The sequence below is a fragment of the Dermacentor andersoni genome, chromosome 4, assembly GCF_023375885.2.
Source record: "Dermacentor andersoni chromosome 4, qqDerAnde1_hic_scaffold, whole genome shotgun sequence".
Classification (NCBI taxonomy): Eukaryota; Metazoa; Arthropoda; class Arachnida; order Ixodida; family Ixodidae; genus Dermacentor; species Dermacentor andersoni.
This window is the reverse complement of record NC_092817.1, coordinates 57579255-57601696: the sequence shown is the minus strand read 5'-3', so window position 1 is coordinate 57601696 and position 22442 is coordinate 57579255. Positions and strand designations below refer to the sequence as shown.

The window sequence follows — 22442 nt, the reverse complement described above, 5'->3', positions numbered from 1 at the left end:
AAACCGTATACATACCGAGCCCATTTGACTGCGCAGAACACACTTCATTTAATCACCTGTCAGTACTCTCACACTGCTGTACCATTCAACTGTGATATAAAAGAAAATTTCACATACCAATATTCTACTGCACTGAATGAACTCAAATTTCGCCAGCTTGCTGAAGGATGCATATGGTTTAACATGCATAGCATAATTCAAGCTAGAAAAATTGTTGTCATCGCCCCTTTTAGAGTGCTATTTCATTTTTCTGTCAGGAGAGTGCATTTGGAATAGTCTTCCTACTAATACTGTGAATGCTCAAACTCATGAGCTGTTTCATAGTCCCGTTTCAGATTACTCACAGCAAAGGTACTTTTCTTAGTGCAATTTACCGCTTCTTCATGACTATTTTCTGCCCCTATACCATTAAAGGACTGGACCAATAAGCAAGTAAATAAAATACGTAGAACTGTGATGTTTCCTGCTCAATTAAGTGTGTGCTGAAGAAGTCACTAAAGGGAACTGTTAGCCTGCGCTTTAACCCTTTGCCTCCCGTTGTCATGCAATTTTTCACCAATGCAACAAGTCACGAAGTCGTCATAAACAAAAATTTGTCACACAGTGAAGCTATGACCACTATACTAACCCTATTGCATCCAGCTACAATTCCTGACACTAGATAGCCACAAGTGCACATGTTGTGCACCTTCATTATATTGCCTTTCATTATATTGCCACCTCTGACACCCCCACATAAAACATGGCTGCTGCGTAGACATGAGGCAGTGAAAGCATGCGTAAAAGAAAAGAAAGTATTTTGATGACTCCACATTAGACAACAGTTATGTAGAGTTTTGCATGGAAACGTAAAGTGATGTGTTCTCATCTAAGGAGTCTGAACACGCGGAGTTGGCCTCTGTGCCACGCCTTGCTTCCAAGTCTACCATACGAAGACGGTCTACTAACTGCTTTAGGAGCTGCGGAAAAGTATTCACAATTCATGTGCATGTTTTTGCACCATTTAGGTTATTTTTTATTCGTATTCTCTTTTTCCATTGTGTATCGAGCCCTGCAAAACATTTTTTCTTGCAAGACACTAAGGCCATGCAGTGAAGCCTTCTTCAAACTATCTTTCTACACCATTTGTGAAATAGAGGGACCCCATTAAATTAAAATAATGGTGTCATATTATTCAGAAAAGTGAGCTCTACAAAGTGAGCGAAAAAAGATCTCCAGCAAATTTGGTAAAATTTTCTTTTTTTTTTATGTTTTCATCAAGAATAACTGTACTCACAGTATAACATAAGAGCCACCCAAGGCATCTGAGACAGAATTATTAGACAAGAAGCAATCTCAAATTGAAACCTTAATCTGAGACCCAGTCTTGCATGAGCTGTGTTCTTGTCTCGTTCACTCTCACTAATGCGCTGCAAGTTTCACCATGCAGGAGTGATCAAAACTACAATTCATTTTGACATAGCTTCCAATGACTTCCAAGGTGGTACAGTACTGGAACAACATTAAAATCAATGAAATGGTTAGGTTGCCAACATGACTACATAAAGCTATCCCAGTGTGCATATGCACAAACTTTGGAACTATGAGCTCCTCATAACAATGTGACCATAACTTTGAAGGACAAATACGGCAGCAGAGACAAATAGTGAGAGGGCAGTGATGCAAAAGCTGCCCTTTCAGTGAAACAATATTACGTCGTCGTTATCATCATCATCATCATCATCATCATCATCATCAGCCTGGTTGCGCCCACTGCAGGGCAAAGGCCTCTCCCATACTTCTCCAACAACCCCGGTCATGCACTAATTGTGGCCATGTCATCCCTGCAAACTTCTTAATCTCATCCGCCCACCTAACTTTCTGCCGCCCCCTGCTACGCTTCCCTTCCCTTGGAATCCAGTCCGTAACCCTTAATGACCATCGGTTATCTTCCCTCCTCATTACCCATTACCCAATATTACGTAGCTACATTTAATTATGATATATTCGATCACTGAAGTAAAGTATATTTTTATGGAAGTCAGTGCCACAATAGAGAGAGAAAGACACTTACCGATGTCTAAACAAAAATGTACTGCCTGTCTCTAATACATGTGCCATTTGGAACCATAGAGTGTGTAAATAAATGAAGGGTGCCAAGGAAAATAAACTTAGCATGTCCACTACAAGAGCAGAAACAGAAACAAGGCCTGTGGCACATTTTGCAGTTTTGACAAGAAATTACACTAAATACAAGGTTGTTTCAGCACGACATGGATTTGCACACTGTTATTTCTGCCTCCATAATGCTCCGTAATGCTCCATAATGCTCAAGGGTCATGAATTGAGCACAAGCTAAGTGAACAATAGTTAGTGAGCTAAACATCACTAGAAGGAAAAGAGAAATGCTCAAGCAGTGACTGACCCATTTGTTTCCGGTGGCCTTCATGCACCCAACTAACAACTTGAGCTCTCGCACTGTGATGCTGTAACTTGCCAAAACCCCCAACATTTCTATGACAAGATCTGAAAAGAAAGCAGAGAATGCTGTGAATTTCATATTCAATAAATGAAATGTTGACAGTTGACACAGGCAAAATATACATGCTAGCCTGCATATGACTTAGTAAGCTTTGACAGCTTTGTAAAGCTTCAAAAAGCAGGAAATTACAAATAAATTTTCTACAAAAATAAAGCGAAAGAACATTGTTGTGATCAGGACACTACTGGAATTGAATGGGCTTTCACACTTTAACGGAGACAACCTCTCATTCTGAAAAAGCAGTGTATCAATTTACAGACATCAGTGAAATGCGCCCAGTCTCAGTCATTGCCAAGAAGCCACCCACCTGCAACAACTTCTTCAACTTGAGAGAACCTCTGGAGGATATGCTCAATAAGTCCAACTTCAGTGCACGCCTGCAGGTTCCTCATGCTTTTCTTAAGGATAGCAATAAATACACTCCACACTTCAGCCTGTAAGCATGAAGATTAAAAGAAAAAGAAAAAATTCGGTATTTACATCAATGTTCACAGTTTGCGATTAACGAAATAGTTTATGTGCCTGAGCGTCTTAAAGCTACACCTTGGCTATGACGAACACTGAAAGCAATCTATAAAGAATAACTTTATGACATGTTTATTCTTGAAGAAATACAGTTCTGAACAAAGTTAATGCAATTTGGACTACATTTTCTTCATTAAAAACAATGATATTCACACAGCTAGGAAATGTTGAGACATGAAAATTACCTAGTTCAATAAAAGAGTTACATATCTCAACATATAAGCAAAAAAAAAAAACCTGCTCTTTTTCTTTTTGCACTGGGCTGCCATATGTATCATACTCCTCTGCAATTTAGGGGAGGTGCAATCATGTTGGTATGCTGACATGATTTGGTGCATCATAAAATGATGTAAGAGTCCAAGGAGGTCAAAGCACAATCAATTTGAAGCTCACCTGTAGGCTGGATGGACAGTGATCCAATAAATCTAACATATGAAGGATGTTCTGGGGATGTTGGATTACAAAATTTAGCTCCATGTCGAATTCGCCTCCAACAAGCTGCAAAACAAAGAAAAAAAGAAACGATTAAGGATGCAAAGAAAACAATAAATATAGCAATGACACATAAATAAAATATTATAGACGCTGCAATGCCGAGTTTATGAAAGGGAAAAATGGTCGTCCACCCAACTGTAGCACAAAACTACACAGGAAACTCACACGAGTTTCTCAAAAAGAAAATGTCACGTTTTACAGAGAAGTGAGGAATTAAAAATTATTTGTTTTATGTTATCTCGGTCTGAAGCATAGATGAAAAAGGAAAGGGTTTGCTTATTAGCTTATGCTAAAGTTAGGTGGATGGCAATTCTTTTTTTTTTCTTGAACTTTCCTCCGCCTTGCGAGCTTCCGCAGAACTGATTTGCCAAATTCTAAATTTGCTGATTGTGCAATCATGCTTATAACACAATCCTTCAGCAGAAGGCTGGCTATTTAAGCAGCACAGTTTAAAATGTGGTGCAGAGCTTTCTCCAACTCATCTGTTCAATTAGCAATATTAGTACTTAAGCTTATATTTTTTGTTTGTTACTATTGTTTGATGTCAGATGCCTAGACAAAATAGGTATGCTCAACAGTACCATATGAACACCCAAACATATAGGCATTTTTTCAGCATGTGATGATATCAACACTGATTCATGTGTGTTCACGTGATTCAAGAGTTCTACCATGTGAACGTGTGTTCAGCATTGTCTGGCTTGAAGACTAACGAAGAAAGACAAAGAAGGGTACAATAAGAGTAGAAGCCCACCAAACAATCTTCCATTATTTGCTATCCTACAGTGGGAAAGGGAGGCAAGAAAACAGAAGATGTCGCTTTCTTTTTTCATTTAAAATATGTGCCTTATAAGGCTACTACGTACAGGGTGTCTGCCAAGTTGACACCTCCAAATTCCCTGAGTTTTCCAGGTTTCCCTTTGTGTCGTTGCAAAATTTCCTCAGTAACACATAACTTTGTTTTATGTCAAGGCGGGCTGACACCATGTCGCCCGATGCTGTCACTCTCTAGTAAGATGTTAAAGAAAACGACTTAATCCAGCTTTTACAATAAGGAGTAGTGCTTATTTTATTCAATAAGAAAACAGAAAGGGGAGGGGTGCTAGTGAAATGCTCTGCAAAGAAAATACCTTCGAAAGAAAGGGTAAAAGTTATTGCGAATTGAGTCGAACATTCTCAAATACGAATAAAAAAGGAGCGGCATACAGAAGCAAATATTTTCGAACATGAGCTGCTTCTATCAATTCATTACAAGCTCATTGGTATGATGTCCGAACTTTGTCACAAGTGAGAGTCTCTTCAACAGCTGTTAAGTAACCCTCAGCTGTCCAGACATACTCTCAGCCCGCTCACAACGCCTCAATGCTGCGTTTCACTGCGTTAAAGAGTTTATTTTGGTTTGAACGGAGGGACACGTGCATATCGGCATCAGCCAACACTTTGTTTTTTGAGCTCAAGCTTCTTCAAAACGGCGGCAGCGCGCTTCCTTTCCCGTTCATTCCTCAATGTGTAGGTCCTTTCTGTGCTCGTCCTCCTTCCGACACACGCACGCTTCACGAACCATTTGAACCATCCTCTTGGTCAGTTGTACAGTCAACGTGGGAATTTTAGTACTCCCTGGGGGCCGCGAAAACGTCCGAAAAATCGGGCAGTTCGACAAAATGAATGTATGTCTTTTACTGCCTTTAAGAGCTCAAATCGCCACAAGCACACCCGAAAAAGCTCTGAATGCCTGCCAGTGCACTTACTAGGCATACCGGTACTCGTACTGTGACTAGAGATGGCAAGTGCACAAGTGCATAATTAAGGAATCATACTGCGTCCCGTGACAAATGCCCCTTCCGACGCTTCTTATGCTTCACCGCAATACTTTCGTGTATGCTTCACCACGTAACATTATTATACTAAGGCGAAGGTAACTTTCAGAAACCGGCATTATGCAACGCGCCGTTTTCCGAGCTTCAAAGCTAATCGCGAGGACCACAAAGGCGGAGTTGCATTGCTGACAGTGGCGAATTCTTTCGATGAAAAACACGGCACCGAACGGCAAAAAGCTTAACAACGAACGTCGAAGCAGCTAGGCCTATCGCTGCCGCGGTGGTGGCTACGGCTGCAAGTATATCTGCGTGCGAGAGCGCCGTTCGAGGCGGCAAGGTTATCAAAATGGCGGCGGTGGTGGCTTTGTTTGATTAGTGCCATTGCGGACCTGCGGTCACAGCAAAATGTTCGGAAAATCGGACGTCTAAGGGTTCTGCGTTCGAAATTTCAGACGTTCTTATACATTGACTCTATGGGGTACGTAGTAGTGCCGCGAAGCTGTCCGAATTATCGGGCGTCCGGAAAGTCGGTCGTTCATTGTACACTGGCAACTCCTCCAGCCGACGACACGGCGTCAAAGTAGATTCGTTACGATTCCTCTTTGTTACTCCAGCCAGCATTACCGCTAATTTCGTTCCCTTTCAATAAAATAACAGCGAATGTTCCCTCATAGAAGCACAAATAACCTGAGGTTTCCCTGAGCATTTACAGATTATTCAACATCCCTGAGAATTCCCGGTTCTCCCGGTTGGTAGACACCCTATCCTGTATGTAATAGTCAAAGAGTAATCTTGCTAATTGGGCGCCCATGCTATGCATATCCCGCCTTTCCTGACATCCAACACCGCAAGAAATGTGATAATCATGTCTCTGTTTTCTGCATATTTCGCAAACTTAACAACTATTTCTTAGCTAAAGAGAGGTGCTCGGAGTTAGCAGAGTAAACAGAAACAATAACGCTGGAAAAACAAGAACGATAGATAGCACAACTTAAACACGATTACAGGAGAGTGCAATGGCTTGCCTCGTCCCTACTTGTGCAACCTTTTTTCCAAATGACAAAGTCAGTCTAAAAATGATACACTGCAAATAAAATTCGTGAAATATTGCAGATTAGCTTGACTTATGACACTTGGCAACATTGCAGGTGGCTAGTATGGCAATGTGTCTGTATTGCATTAATACATGTATATTACATCCATGTAAATTACATATATTTCCCCCTGAAATTTTGTCGCAACGTCATGCACGGCGACCAAGACAACCACCTGTGCTGGAAACCTTCCTAGGGTTTTGTATAGAATGCCTTTTCAAGATGTACAAAGAGTTCGTCACCTCTGTCTCTGCAACACGGCGGCTACATGGCTTACCCTATCAACCTGAACAAACATAAACTGTTTGGAAACATGTTGCCGCTCTCAACCTGGGACCTGCCCAAGCATGGCCTACATGCTGCACCTGCTATCTGATGGCCTGTACACAAGCATGGTCCTGTGGCCCCCTCATACCTTCAACACTCACTCTCAACACACACACACACACACTCTCTCTCTTTACTTGCCTCTTCATTCACATTCCTTTTTTCTCTTTTTATTCATTCTACAATCCCCAAGGCACGATTGAGGTCACCACCTCTAGTGAGAAAAAATACCGTGCCTCTTTCTTTTTCGTCTCAGCGGTGTATGGGCAGTATGCCCTGTGGACCAAGCCTTGCACTTTCTTTTCGTAAGGTCGGTCATTCGGCCATGGTATTAGACACCCAAAGTAAATACTTGCTTGCGGCCAATGCCCGGATTTCGTTGTTTGCGTTCCTTTCCTTTCGTATTGTCCAACCAAAAGACATTGTTGCGGCGCAAGGACGTGTTGTCACGTGGTCAAATAATTTTTTGTTCTATTGTGGCAGCTCCTCTCGTACAGCACTCCCCATACAAAACTTCTAGCTGATCCACTGATATGTATATATGTATCCTCCTAAAACATGATTTCTTGCCAAAATCTCAACCAAATTCAAAAATTAAAAATGTTGTGACGATCGAAGATTTTGATAACACAAGTGGGAAACTGCATCTAGTGCCATAAAAATGCAATACACCACAAACATGTCATACCTTGAAATACATGTTCATCTACGCTTCAGGCCGAGTTTCATAACACAACCCTGCAGCTTGTAATGTCGTAAAACATTACAACGTTTTAAAAATCCTTTTTTAGCGACACGCTTTCGACATCAAAATTTGGCATCATCATATACGCAGAAAAAATCACCGAAAACTAAAAAAAGAAGCTAGCGAATGCGCTGAATTCAAAAATCAGTTTATTGATTTCAATCTTCCGCAAATTCCGAAAGGCAATTACCGAGTGACAGGCACGCATCAGGGGATAATGTAACGAGCGCGCTCCCACCGGTGACAACACGAATAAACATCGCCAGAAAAAAAGAAAGAAAATTAAGATAATAAAGGAGGGGCTACCGTTTCCAAAACTCGCCGTGCTCCGCGTTGGAAAGATGAGCCGAAATCATAGAAGGGGAGAGAGGACACGGAGTGGGGCGAACTAAAGCACGGGTCATTTGCCCAGCTCTCAAAAGCGAGACTCGGCGATCGTCCCAAAAAGAGTAGCGACGATGATATAGGAGAAACGGTATATATATAAATATATAAAGAAATAAGAAAAAGCGGGCGCAATCGCCGGCCGAGAAACAAGCAATCGCGCGCGCGCGCGCGAACAACCGAAGCAAGCATCGGCGGCGGCCCAATCGATGCGGCGAACAAACAGCCGATCGAGCGCGCTCCCCGCAGCTGAAGCAACACAGGGCTACGCGCGCGAGCGACAGGCTCGTTCATTAGCGCGGCGGCGACGCTGTCCCCGAGAACACAGACCGCGCGTCGCCTTCGCGGCGCAAAGACACGCCGTCGGCTCCCACGGTTCTTCTTCTTCTTCTTCTTCTTCAGTGTCTTCGACTCCTGCTGCTGCTGTTGTCGCTTGCGGCTGCTGTTTCTTCCACTCTCTGCCGTCCACTTAATCCAAACGGCGAAACAAGCGAGGCGAAACGACGATCAATTTAACTCCTCCAGCGCGGCGGACTCTCAGCGCCGAGCAAATCACGCAGACATTCCTCTTTCCTCTCGTTCCCGAGACGGCTGCGGGAGTAGTGTACGTGCCATAGCCTCGACATCGCTGAATTATTTGATTCTGGGTGCACGAAAAAAGAAAGAACAAAACAAACATACTGAAGCGTAAAGAATTACGATTATACTGACGACCCGTCAAAGAGATAAGCCGCGCAATTCTCCGGCTCCACTTTCTCGGACGGAAAATTTAGCTACGCCAGCGCCATGGTCAACGCAATGAGTGTCCCGGATGAAATTCCCCAACTACCGTGCACTGTATTCTCGCCCCATACGTCATCGGTCGGCGCCATTCCTGCATTTCTTAGGCGACGAGGTGATATTGCAGCCATGTTAACGCATAAGACATGAAAAGTGCGACCGGTGTCATCCGTTTTCGTTTTAAGCAGCGCGTTGGGCTAATACGCGCAGTTGGATTATGCGGTTCTTTTTTCAGTTCTTTTCTTTTTTCGGTACTGTAAATAAGTAACTACTGCCAACAAGGTTGTCATACCGAAAACACGGATACATTTAAGAATGATTCAGGATCTGTATATATAGCGTTCAAGAAACTGAAATTAATTAGGGAGCGCAATGGACTAAACCTACTTGCTGGGTTCACCCTTGCCGCTATTAATATGCTTCAATAAAGCACAAAATTTGTACAAAGTGCTTCACCGCATCACACATAATATTGCGGTGAAACATACTTAGGCACATCCGCTTATTACGGAACTTGCATAAGACCCTCGCACCCACGTACTTCCAGAGTCAAGAAAGCATTAAAGGGACCCTAAAGGCAAATACAAAGTCGACGTGGACTGTTTAAATACTATCCTAGAAATCTCGCAACGCTTGTTTCGTGCCAAGAAAAGACTTGGTTTACGAGGAAATTGCATCTGAAGGGTCCGAATACTTCTTCTTCTTCCGGGGTGAGCGACCATTTTCGAAGATTTTTCGAAGTGAGAAGCACAGCTAAGCTTAACGCCGACTAGGCCCATAGCGGAAGCCTACCGGCCCCCGCTAGGGCGGAAAACGGTGTCGCAGTGTAAGTCAGAGGTTCGGAAGCACTTCCGAAATGGAGGTAGACGAGGCAGAAGTGGGGGAAATCCTGAATACCAAGTCGAGAGAAGAAAGAAATGATCCCGCGAGCCGAGCCGAGGACGGCGACGCGGATGGATGGATCAGAGTTACGCACAAAAGAAAGGGCCGGGCGAATACTACCCAAGAGCCAGACAAGCAAGGCACCCGCTGGAGAAGCCCGACGCGCAAAGGCGGGAAGAGCATAGTGAACAAGATTCTACGAGCAAGCAAGATGCCCAGGCTACCTAGAGACGACATCAAGATAATCGTAAGACCGAGAGACGGGCTGAACATCAGAAACACGTGCAGCGCCAGCCTAGACGAGGCGATACGCAATGAAGCAGGAGTGAGCAGCGACGAAATCATCACGATCTGCCCCAACCACACGCAAAACATCTTGGTGGTAAGCACACCTGACGAGACGACGGCGACTAAAGTCGCCAAAATCAAGGAACTAACAATCAACGGGAGGCAACACGCGACCAACGCGTACGTCTCGGCACCAGAAGAGATGGCCAAGGGGATAATCCGCAATATTCCCCTCAATTACACACAAGACCAGCTCTTGCACGCACTGGTGAACGTGAGGAACCCTTCCCTGGCGTACGCCAAGAGACTGGGCAGCACGACCACCGTGATACTACTGTACGAGGGCAACAGGGTCCCCGCGTGGGCGCACTTCAACAGCATCATGATGAGAGTATCCCTCTATCGGAAACAAATAGACTTCTGCAAAGAGTGCGGCAGGCTCGGGCACAGACCCGATGTGTGCCCCAGACCGGACGACAAGCTGTGCCCGGCGTGCGGTAGCAAAAACCCGGACAAAGACCACGAATGCACACCTAAATGCAAGCTCTGCGGAGAAGCTCACCCCACGGCGGACCGGACTTGCAGGGCTAAATACAAGACGCCGTACATGGTAAAACTAAGAAGATGGACAGCGAGAAGAAACGAGAAAGAACTCTTGCGAGTAGCCGGCTCACAAGACCCTGACGGCGGGGAAAGCAACCACAGACAACCATCTCCCGCACCCAGATCCAAGTCCAGGTCCAGATCCAGATCCAGGCCGGGTGCGCGGGGGCGACCGATCTCGAGGTCCAGGGACAGATCCAGATCCAGGTCTAGGCCGGGAGCGCGGGGACGACCGACCTCGAGGTCCAGGTCCAGGAACAGGGACAGGACCGGGAGTGGGTCCATATCCACCTCAAGGGGGACGAAGCCCGACACGAAGGGGAAGAATCAAGAACAGACGACACCAGCAAAGGTGAGCTGGTCAGACGTAGTGGCCAATCGCGAATCGGGAAGGTCCGGCAATACCAGTAACGATAGGGGCAGGTACGATCACATAGAGGAACGCGTGAAGGAATATCGAACGGAAAACCAGCTACTCAGACAGGAGCTAGAAAAGGCAAAAAAACAAAACAGCGAATCAGCCAAAAAATTGACGAACTACAGAAAACACTTAATGAAATACTTGCCAAAATGCAGACACAATCGTCGCCCCCGTCAGCCGCCTTCGCCTCCGTCTCCACCCCATCCACTGAAGCCATGGAGGAGGAAGTGGATATCTTAGCAGATGTAGCACACCCACTGGGCGCCAAGCGTAAAATCCCGGAGACCAAGACCAACGAACAGGTCGCTTCGGTACAGGAGGTCAAGAGACCCAGACCTAGCACAAAAAAAACTGACGTGCTTGAGGACATGCTCAACAAACTCTCTGACAAAATGGAGAAAATGTTCGAGATGCTGGCGGCGCGCATTAGTGACAGCGAGGCAGAGAGGAAGGCGCAGGCCCTAAAGTACGACAGGCGGCTCGCAGAGCTGGAGAAGAAGCTCTCGTAAAGATGGCGGGCACCAAAAAGGGAAGACTCGTCATCTGGCAGTGGAACTGCCGCAGCTTCTCAAACAAAAAAGCAACAATGACACAACACATTAAATTGACCGCAAAAAGACAAAAGCCCGACGTAATCATTCTCCAGGAAACATTCGACCACGCCAAAATTGCCGGGTACGCCACCCACAAACAACGCACAAAAGGGACGGGGAGGGACATAGTCGTGACCACATTAGTCAAAAAAGGACTGGTCGCGATCCCGAGAATTATGAGAAACATTACGGACATTAGCCACATCCTCATAGAAGTCGTGCCACGCAGCAAGAAGGAGAGCAGCACTTTCGTCCTGAACGTCTACAGCAGCCCGTCCAAAAAGGGCCTAACACACAATTTCGAAGATTTAATAAACGAAACGTTGACCATCGCCGGCGACAACAGGCTCGTCATCGGTGGAGACTTCAACGCTCCACACACGCAATGGGGATATGGACACTCGTCCAAGAAGGGAAAAAATCTGGCCGACCTCATAGAAAAGGCCGGCCTAACCCTTCTCAACGAGCCGGCTTCACACACCAGAGTGGGTGCGGGCCCCCATAGGGACACCACACCAGACCTAACGCTATGCAGGAGAGCCGGGAGAATCACCTGGGAGAACACCTTCGAGGACCTGGGGAGCGATCACAGGATACTCAGCATAGCCCTAGGAGAGGCCCGCGTCACGAAGGGAATAAAACATAAGTTCCGGCTAGTAGACTGGGACAAATTCCGCAAAATCAGAGACGAAAAAGAACAGGGACCCATAAGAAACATAGAGGAATGGAACGGAGAGCTGCTACGAGACATAGAAAAGGCCACGACCGAGATGGAGTGGGACGACTGGGAGGCTCGACGCGAACATGAAGACGACGACAGCGGTGGTGGTCACTCTCCGCGGATGGACAGCAGGCTCGCGCACCTCGTACAAGCCAAAAAATCCATCCAGAAACGGCTGCAAGGGCAAAAACACAATAGAAATCTAAGGCGCAAAATCGCGGAACTAAACAAGACCATCGAAGCACACTGTGCCCAGTTATGCAATCAGGATTGGGACGAGGTATGCGACGCCATGGACGGCAACATCAACACGGGCAAGACGTGGAAGATCCTCAAGCACCTGCTCGACCCGTCGGGAACGAAGACAGCGGCGAAAGCGGAAATGACCAAGCTCAGACACAAGTACAAAGGAAACATCCGTGAAATGGGTGATGAAATCGTCAAGCTCTACCTTGAGAGACCTCCAGCCGTTGAACACCGGAACTACTCGGGCTCTCCCAACGAAGACCTCGACAGAGATTTCTCCCAGCAAGAAATCAAGGCGGTCCTGCAGACCATCAAGACCAAGTCGGCTCCGGGCCCCGACAAAGTGACCAACAAGATGCTCCGGAATCTGGACGACCAGGCAACGAGCCGCTTGACAGACTACATCAACGAGTGCTGGCGGAACGGCTGGATACCCGACGAATGGAAGAGGTCCGACGTGATCCTCATCCCGAAGCCGGGTAAACCCTTAGAAATACAGAACATGCGGCCGATCTCTCTCACTTCCTGCGTTGGTAAAGTGATGGAGCACGCTTGCCTGAGTAGAGTTAACGGCTACCTGGAGTCAAACGACCTGTACCAGAGCAACACGATTGGCTTCAGAAGAGGGCTCTCTACACAAGACGCCATGATACAACTAAAGGAGCAAGTCATAGATACCACGGGGCGGGGCTTGAGGGCAATACTTGGACTTGATCTAAAGAAGGCCTTCGACAGGGTCAAGCACACGGCCATACTCGACAGAATCGTGCAACTCGGCCTGGGCGAACGAACGTATAATTTTATCCGAAATTTCCTTACGGGAAGAACAGCCAGAATCAGACTGGACGAGGAGGAGAGTATCCAGGTGGACATGGGCAGCGCTGGCACACCGCAAGGGTCCGTCGTGTCACCGATGCTCTTCAACCTCGTCATGATCGGACTATCGGAAAAACTGGACCGAATAGAAGGCATTAATCACACCGTTTATGCAGACGACATTACGATTTGGACCACGAAAGACGCAAGCGAGGGCGATATGGAGAACAGGCTTCAAGGGGCGGTGGAGGCAATCGAAAATCATCTAGAGGGCACCGGACTTGAATGCTCGCCGGAAAAATCGGAATTGCTGCTCTACCGCCCCAGGAGGTTCGGCAAACCGCCCAGAGACGTAGCGGAACTACACAAAAGGGGAATCAGATTAACCACGAGGAAAGGCACGGAGATACCCATGGTCCAAAAGATTAGAGTCCTGGGTCTCTGGATCGAAGCCAGGGGAACAAACACGGAAACTATAACACGCCTGGAAAAGAAAGTCACGGCGGCCATTCGGCTAATACAGAGAGTCTCCAACAACAGGAGGGGCATTAAAGAAAGAAACGTCGTACGGCTCGTTCAGGCCTTCGCGATCAGCCACGTCGCGTACGTGGCGGCATTCGTCCACTGGAACAAGGCCGAGAAAGACAGGATCGACGCGCTCATTAGAAAAGCGTACAGAACAGCTCTGGGTCTCCCCCAATACACAAGAAACGAAAGGTTACTACAACTCGGCGTGCATAACACGCTGGAGGAGATCGCAGAAGCACAGAGAATAGCGCAACTCGAAAGACTCTCCGGAACCAAGGCGGGCAGAGAAATCATGGAAAAGATCGGCATAAACTACCACGGTATGAACGGCCCCAAGATGCAGATTCACCCAGACGTCCGAGCCGCAATTAACACGGAAAATATCCCGAAGAACATGCACCCCGTGCACAATGTCGAGAGAAGGAAATGCCGCACGAAAACGATTCTCAAAAACCACGGCGCGCGGGAGGGGGTGCTCTTCGTAGACGCCGCGCGGTACCCCCGAAACAGGGACGACAATGGTGGTGTCGGCGCTGACAAAGGTAACTCCCTCTTCGCAATGGCGGTCGTATGCACGAAAGGGAAGACCGTGACTGCGGGCTCCGTAAGGACTAGATCGTCGGAGGCAGCGGAAGAAACGGCAATCGCATTGGCTATAATCAGCGGTCGGCAACAATACAGAACAATAATCAGCGACTCCAAGACGGCTATTAGGAATTTCACAAAGGGCTGGGTCTCCACCGAGGCGGCCAAAATCCTGAACCACAGAGCAGAAGACTTTAGGAACGGCACAATTACACCCAAATACCTCAAATGGATCCCGGCACATATGGGAGAAGTTACCATGAGTGCCCCTCCCAACCTCAACGAGAAGGCCCACCGAGTCGCGCGAAAACTAACCCACCGCGGCACGGCCAGTGACGGCCCAACACCCCGCAACCCCCGGGGAAGGGGGAAGGACTGCGGCGGAGGCGATGGAGAAGACGGAGGAGGCGACGACGACGAAGAAGCGATAAAAGACGACAGGGACAGACTGGTCACGTACCACGACATACTGACACACTACACGAAACAAAGAGAAGCATACCCACAACCCCACAAACAACTCGACAGGTCTCAAGAAACAGATTGGAGAAGATTGCAAACCAGAACGTTCCGAAACCCAGTACACTTAAACAGAATAAATTCAACACAATATCCAGACGCTAGCTGCAAGCTCTGCAAACACGAACACGCAGACATGGCACACATCTTGTGGAAGTGCACACAGATCAGTTCAGTATACGTAGAGGACAACATAGAACCGGACCTTCTCGAGGAGCGATGGCTAAGCGCTCTGACTAGCTCAGAACTAAACGACCAATTATGGGCTATCCAGCGGGCCCGGGCAGCGGTGGAAAGGCTATGCCTCACCGCACACAATGCCCGGGTGGCCTGAGCCCGGGCTGGCAACCTCGCAGGTCCTTTTTCCATTAAAGTTTTTTCCGTCCGTCCGTCCGAATACCCTTTTCTGAATTCAAATCTCCCGCCACCCAAAGGGGGGAGTGGTGACGTGGCATACGCCATCACCACCCTTTGCTGCCTGCCGTCGGTGAGTAAAACAGCGCCCGACAGACGGCGGTACCGAGCCAAGACGGAGCGGTGTACTCACCGTTGCAGCTACTTTTAGGTCAAGTGGCGTGGACCGTTCAGGCATCCCGCGATATCACACGGAAGTTGAATTCTCTGCTACTTGCAGTTTGTGCGAGTTTCGCGAGTCAGCGAAACCAGCGCAGCACTATGCGATAACGAAACTACTGAAACGCGAAAGCGTGGACGCCGCGGAGTAGAGCGAAAACGAAACGTTTCGACCGCCCACGTTGTTGTCAATGGTAATTTCAATGAGTCCTTTCATTTTTTAAATGAAATAGAAATAGACAACTAGCATTTGATTTTGTCTTATAATACAATACAAGGCTATTTTTTACAACGAGTGGTTCAGTACTAGTGACAGAATTTAACTGAGGAGTGCTTTCGTCATCGGGCAAGTACTTGAATGTCCCGGGGGAGTCTCTAATAATGTCCTGCATTTACCTCAATTTCTCGATTATTAAGGCTCAGTTCGCGACAATATTGACGCCTCAGAAATTCCCGAGCAATAATTTATCACTTTAGCTTGACTTTGTATTTGTCTTTAGTGTCCTTTTAAAGGACTACTCAATGTCTGGCCATTCGGTGCACTTAACTGTACACTTGTGAGAGACGATGTACCACGCGACGCTGCCGTCGGCCAAGTTTTTGCATAGCTGCTCTGGTGACGAGAATACGTTTCTTAGCTGGCTAGCGACCACAGTATAATAGGTGAAAAGCGCTATGTGTCCAAAGTTTTCTGGGTACGGTGCACGGAGGAGACGTGCAGCCAGTGTGACAAGAAGGTCACAGCGCATATCGGTTTGCCTGTCTATCCACAAATTTATAGGCTTGTATAATTTCTTCTCAAGAAGTCACTGCAGATGCCAGTTAAGTAATCTTCTACAATATAGGAAGGCTTCTGTGAAAGCTGGCTACGCAACGCATATTAAATCACACGTGTAGTTGAATCATCCATGTATGACGCCATATCCACGTTTTCCGGCCGTCCCAGACAGCTGGCGCGATTGCGCAGAAAAGTGCACACATTACGCAGTCAACCGAGCCGATTTGTATCTAATGTTATCCGCGAGCCAATAAAGTCCGTAAATGAGAAGTGCCTTTTTAAAAGCGAAGTTTTTCCTTAACGAACCTCGCCGGTTTTCGTGACCGTAGGTGCTGCGGCCTGGTTGTTCTATAACCGAATAAGGTCAATCAATCACAGCTGAGAACGCGCGGCCGCGCGCGCTTCTGGGTTCCTTGCACCGCCACCAGATGGCGCTCGCCTCCGCGCATCAGCGGTGGCGCCGGCCATGCGGGAGAAAGCAATAAAATCCAGAGAGCTCGCCTTCGAGCCTCCGCGGCAGCGGCATGACAGTAGCCTCTCCACAATGTTTGAATAAAGCCTCCCGTGTAACTTTGTGCAGACATTCAATAAACGCTAAGTCGTGTTTCGACTCTTTATGCACTCACACAAAGATTGGATGTATATAGATTCCAACTCGTTGGATCTGCTGCATTTATTTTGAAGAAAAATCCATTTGTCACCTGTCTTGTGTTTCAGAGTAAAGGTTCTAAACGGAACAAAAATTACAGTCGCATCGCACGGCTGGTTTGAATGAAGGAGGCTTGAAGACTACCGTTAGCTAAGGCGTTATGCGACAGTGCCGGCAAGGAGGACGCTTAACACTGGTCCCACTATACTTAGCTTCTCAAAACTACACCTGGCTATCCTTCACCATACGAGTCGAACCAAATGCTTGTTCATGTATTGGCACACAAAACATCGAGTGACATGCGCATTCTTGCATGACCAATGTGGCTGTATTCATTGTCTCTACGCAGGCCGCGCGCTGATGATGCAGTGACAGTTCACGGTGCGCTCTCACTGGGAATGTACTGTGTCCATACCCAAGATATAGTGCGGTCTCTCCTTTGCCTACTTATTTGTCACAAACGTTCACTGCAAAGAGGCTGAGTATTCTTCGCTAACTAGCTAATGCCGGTAAAAATGCTGAAACCTGCATAGTTAAATATATTTGGTAAACAGCCGATTTCTTCGACAACGCGTCGCTCACAGCTACAGACGTCAGAGGTCGCCCGATTGGCATTAATTGAGCATTTATTAGCTCAAATTTGTTAATTAACGCCGATTTTACAGGTGAGGCTATGAAGCCAGTTGGCGCTCAAGGCATGCTCTTTTACAATAGAAATGGTGAGAACTGCAGCACCCTTCCTCGAGCTATTCTCCCACCTAAATGCACTAACAATAGATCGGTGCTCACTATAATAACGTACGCCGCTACAGGGCGAATTGCATGCGCCTACTGTTAAACATGAAGGATTGAGCGCGACGTAGAGGAATGGGCGTCGAGCGTTGTGTGTGTTGCAACGAATACTACCCAAAGCGTTTCTCGTATATTCTCTGGTAGCATTTGCATCGCGCAGAGATGGTAATAACTGTGCTTAAAAGAACTTCAGAACACGCACTAAGTCGAAAGAGCCCTCACGAACATGACGAGCACCGATCTGCATGTTCGTGTGCAAAGTGCAGATGATATACGTTGTCACTTTAACTATATATGCTAGTTCTTTGCTATAATGCTTGGAACAAAAAGTGTATTTCGAGGCACCACGGAGTTATACTACACGGTCGTGCAAATTCAGCATTGTCTGCATTCAAGATTGAGAGCGGAAGCCTACCAGACGAGCTTTCGCGGTTTGCTGTCCCACAGTGCGAAAGGGAGCTAGAAAAACAGAAGAGGATGTCCCCTTTGTTTTTGTTTTTTCTTCTTTCTCCGGCCAAAGTATGTGCTCTATAACACTGTTACGTAATAGTTAAACAGTAATATTGTTAATTTTGTCGCCATGCTGTGCGTATCACGCATTCCCTGACGGTCGTCACCACAATGACAGACTTAACTTACCTAAAAGTAACTAAAAAAAATGTGTCTATCTCCTGCAACTTCCACAAACTGCACTATCTCATCTTACCTACAAATGGGCGGTGCGTTACCAGCAGAGTAAACAGAAACGAACGCTGGAAAAACAGAAACGAAAGAGAACGCAACTTAAACTCTATTACAGGAGGTTGTGGTGGGCCACCACACTTCTGCTGCGTGAACCAGTCGATAAGACTTCCTGCGGCTCGGAAAGTTCCGCGCGAGAGATTGAATCAGGCTCCAACGGCCTCACAAGGCTATAGCGAGGTGCGCGTGAGGGCGCAAGAAATGGACGCGTTCAAAACTTGTTCTGGCTTGCGCGCGTCGATAGCGCCCCCTTCCCCCCTTGCAGTACCGAGCACGCGGGGACATCTTCCGAGTTTCTATGGTCTAGGCGTGCGCTCCCTCCACCCCCCTTCACGCTCGAGAATATACAGGACTGGGCGTCACCAGAGATGTCCGGATCAGGAGCGAACGACACTACCGCCGCCGCCGCACGCCTCGACGGATCAAAGTGCAATCAGGCCGCTGCTGCTGTTTCGGCAGCCCCGACAATTGAACAGCGCAAAGAAAAACCGCTTGGAGATAGCATACACGCATCGACCGCGCGCGTATAGCCCGCCACTTGACGGGTGCACACGCGGTGCTTGCGAGAAAGCAAAGAGCTCTGGAACTTCTTTCTTTTCTTGTCTTGTCTTGGTCTGTCCGATTTTCTTTCGTTTTTTTTTCCCCCGGAGACAGGAGAGATCTGTTCCGTACACTCCACGACCCACGCCGTGCAGCTCGATCGGGAAAAGGGCAGCAGGCTCTCCGCGAAACGGAGGGAAAAGAAAAATTGTCGCATTAAAAGAGGGAGAAAGATTAATCACACGGTCGTTCGCGGCAGCTTCCTTCCTTGCGGCTTCAAGAAGATGAAGCCAAAAAAAAAAGAAAAAAAAAGGCGGAGACGGGGCTCTTACACCGGCGGCGGAGACGCCGCCGTCTCGAAGAAAGTAGCACCGGAGAGAGGGCGCGCTGAGAGCGAGGTGCGCGTTCTATTTATTTGTACAGCGCGGCGACGGAGATGGCGCGGCGTAACACTGCAGGGCCGCGAAGAATCAACACAAACGCAGCAGAATGGACGAGTGCGCGCGCACGCGAGGCTCCAAACGGCAGAGACGAAATTAAGTGCTCCCTCCTTCTACAATAGGGGGAGCCAACGGAACAAAAGAAGAATTAAGAATGAAAGGAAGCGGCGGCCGCCATCCCTCGGATTACTCGGAAAAGTCCTAGGAGGAAGGTCCTACATTTCGATTAACAAGAGGGCAATCTTCCCCCTGCAGTTCGATCCGCGCGGGCTTAACGTTCGTATACGCGTCCCGGGACGATTGCGCCCGCGGCACGCCTGCTCTGGCCTGGATCAAACCGGGCCAATACAAAGCGGACTGCTGCACGCTGGTGCTGCTGCACGCTGCTGCATGCTACTGCTTGCGGTGCCGACCATCTCAGTTGCGAATGCGAACCAACGGAAAGCGCGGGAGGATACCATTGCGGAGGTGGCATGGGAGAGATAGAGATAGGTTGGGATATATTCTCTGTGTTTGCTGCCACAGTACCCACTTCATTTAAGACATTGCACGCAAAAGACGCATCTGTGACGCAGAAACGCCACAGATGGCCCACTGATGGGTTCATGGATCAAATGGCGTGCGTAATAAAAGAAAAAAAGAAAGAAAGAAGGAAGAAAAGGCAGATCGACATTTTGAACTTTAGAAGGATCCAAAGGTGCTTGAGTCAACCAGTATTTGAACACTAACAGCGCGGAAAAGCATTGCTCCGGTCTTCGCAGAAACAAAGTTAGTGTCTTTCTACATTGCTGCGCGTTAGGTTTCACATAAAAAACCGCAAAATACAATTAAGCAATGAAATAAGTAAATGTACGCAAGTCTTGCTTGTAGCGCAGCTTTTGGTTCACGAAAAAAAAACAAAAAAAACAAGCGAGACAACACACAGTTGCAAGTTTCTGCAAAATAGGATAAATAAAGTATAAAAGGACATTAAACTTTTTAGATCGAGGAAATACTAACTCACGCGCGGCTCAATAAGATCAAACGCAGCCATCAAGACGAAGTTACTGCACGTCGCTGGGTCCTTAATTCCTCGCTGCAAAGGCAGTCCGGCCCACGCGCGCTCAGCTTTCTCGCAATACGCAGCTGCTTCTCAGGCAAAGCACGCTTTACAGGAGACAGCGCCAGTCCGTCTTTTCTCCCGAGGCCGCGGCCGATACCGAACGTGATTCTTTTGATAAGTGGCAGTACGGCAACCCCAGAAGATAAAAAAAAAGGGATGGATGGAAAAGAGCTGGTCGCAGCAGAAAACACAAGCACGGGAGCGTGAAGCGTGAAGCTATCACGTTGTGTACGCCTTCTGCGCTGAGCGCTAAGGTGAAAGTGGGTGAGAACGCAATGTTGCTGAACGTGGAAGGCGTCGAGCCTTACGTAAACATAAATACAGCATCGAAAACTCGATTTACCCACCTTCCTTTATTTTCAAGCCGAAGCAAAGAATGGAACGCTCCTCTCTTTCTCTCTCGTCTACTCCCAACGGTGTTCTCTCAGCGTTGACGCAGAACTACGATTCTGAACATGAACAGGGGATCCAAGATAGGATGGTGCTTGTTGGGCAGGTTTCGTAAAAAAACTGCGTGCCGCCGCACAGTGTGCGTGTATCAAGTAACTTCATGCAAATTAAAAAAAAATCTGCATTCCTAGATAAATCACGTCGAGGGCATATTGCCAGATATATGCCCTTATAGATACACATTATCCAAGCATTCTAAATACGCATAACAAGGACAAATAACGAAGATAGCTAGCTAAATACTCGAACTACGTAACACTTTTTCAGGCTAATTAGCGCCAGATATATAAGTGGCCGGAAACCGAGGAAGCTAACCATCGAAGCTTAATCTAAACCGGTAATGCAAACGCCGTACGCTTCGATGCTTAGCGTACCAGCAAAATAAGTCCGAGTTTTGAGGCTCAACCAAATGCGCGCAAAACTATTAGTGCGCCTAGATTTAGCTGTTCCGACAAGTAATGAAAGCGAAAACTGCGCGAGTAGTTCCTTTATAGAGCACAGACCACAGACACAGCAACCAAGTGAGGAAGGCGGATGGGGGGGGGGGGGGGGCGCTGGGAGAGAGAGAGAGAGAGCTCGGGTTTACTGCCGCGGGTTAGTGGCCATACAGTATTTTGCTGCGCAATACAATGACGTCGTGGCGGAAGCATTATAACTGGGCGGAATAAAAAAGCTCCATATGTTAGCTTCCAAGATATCTGAAGTGCAGTAGCGCGCAGCGCCACAGATTTACGAGATAAACGAGCTATTAAAAGGTTATTCGCTGTTTAGGACATACAGATTATTTACAGTTTAGGATACACAGTTTTCTAAAAGCGCGCACCGATCTTTTAGGAGAATGTTTTTTACATCTTTTTTTTTTAAAGCTCCGCTCGCACCCTCTATTCACCCGTCTATGCGCCTCATAGATGTCAGTGCATATTTCTTGCTGTGCGCTCGCAGCTACGAGCGCCAAAGACACGCGCAGACTCCAAAGAAAACACTGTCCGGCGGAATCGCGCCATAAGCGTGACGCCGACTCTCTAGGGATTTCGCGGTGGGTCAGGCGCAAAGCTCGAAGAAGGACGACGCAATGTATTCCCGCCTTTTTTAACGCGGGAGAAGTAGAAGCGCGAAAGGGGGGGGGGGGGGGCAAAGTGGAAAGCGGAAACGCACCTCCTCCCGAGAAGGGGGAAACTTGATGCGGACACGGCAAAGCACAGACTTCGACGGGAACACAAACCAAACAAACAGAAGCGCGCTGAACGCAAGTGTATGTAGGCAGTAGACGGTGTGTGTTTGTCTGCCCGTCGTTCCCGCTCGGAATACAAAACCTTTTTCTTTTTTCTCTCCGGATGGCGCAGCGTGCTTACTTTGTTGAGTCCATCTCAGCCCAAAGAGTTTTCTTTTATCCGCTACCTCTCTCAAAGCCTGATCGCCTTTTTCTATCGGTCGCTTCGAAATCAAAGAAAGGCTCCAAGGAGAAACGCTTGCGCCTTAAGCTTCCA

At 47.5% G+C, this 22442-nt stretch overlaps 1 protein-coding gene across 2 annotated transcripts in view; it reads right to left on the bottom strand.

Annotated features, from left to right (window-relative positions):
* The window catches only part of rg (A kinase anchor protein rugose), a 346775-nt gene that overhangs the window by 215323 nt on the left and 109010 nt on the right, over positions 1-22442 (bottom strand). For both annotated transcript variants that reach the window (XM_055073810.2, XM_050182990.3), the window contains exons 2-4: positions 3440-3544; positions 2829-2955; positions 2405-2505 (exon numbers count right to left, since the gene is read on the bottom strand). In XM_055073810.2, coding sequence (XP_054929785.1) covers positions 2405-2505; positions 2829-2955; positions 3440-3544 — 333 coding nt within the window. The remainder of the gene's footprint in view (positions 1-2404; positions 2506-2828; positions 2956-3439; positions 3545-22442) is intronic.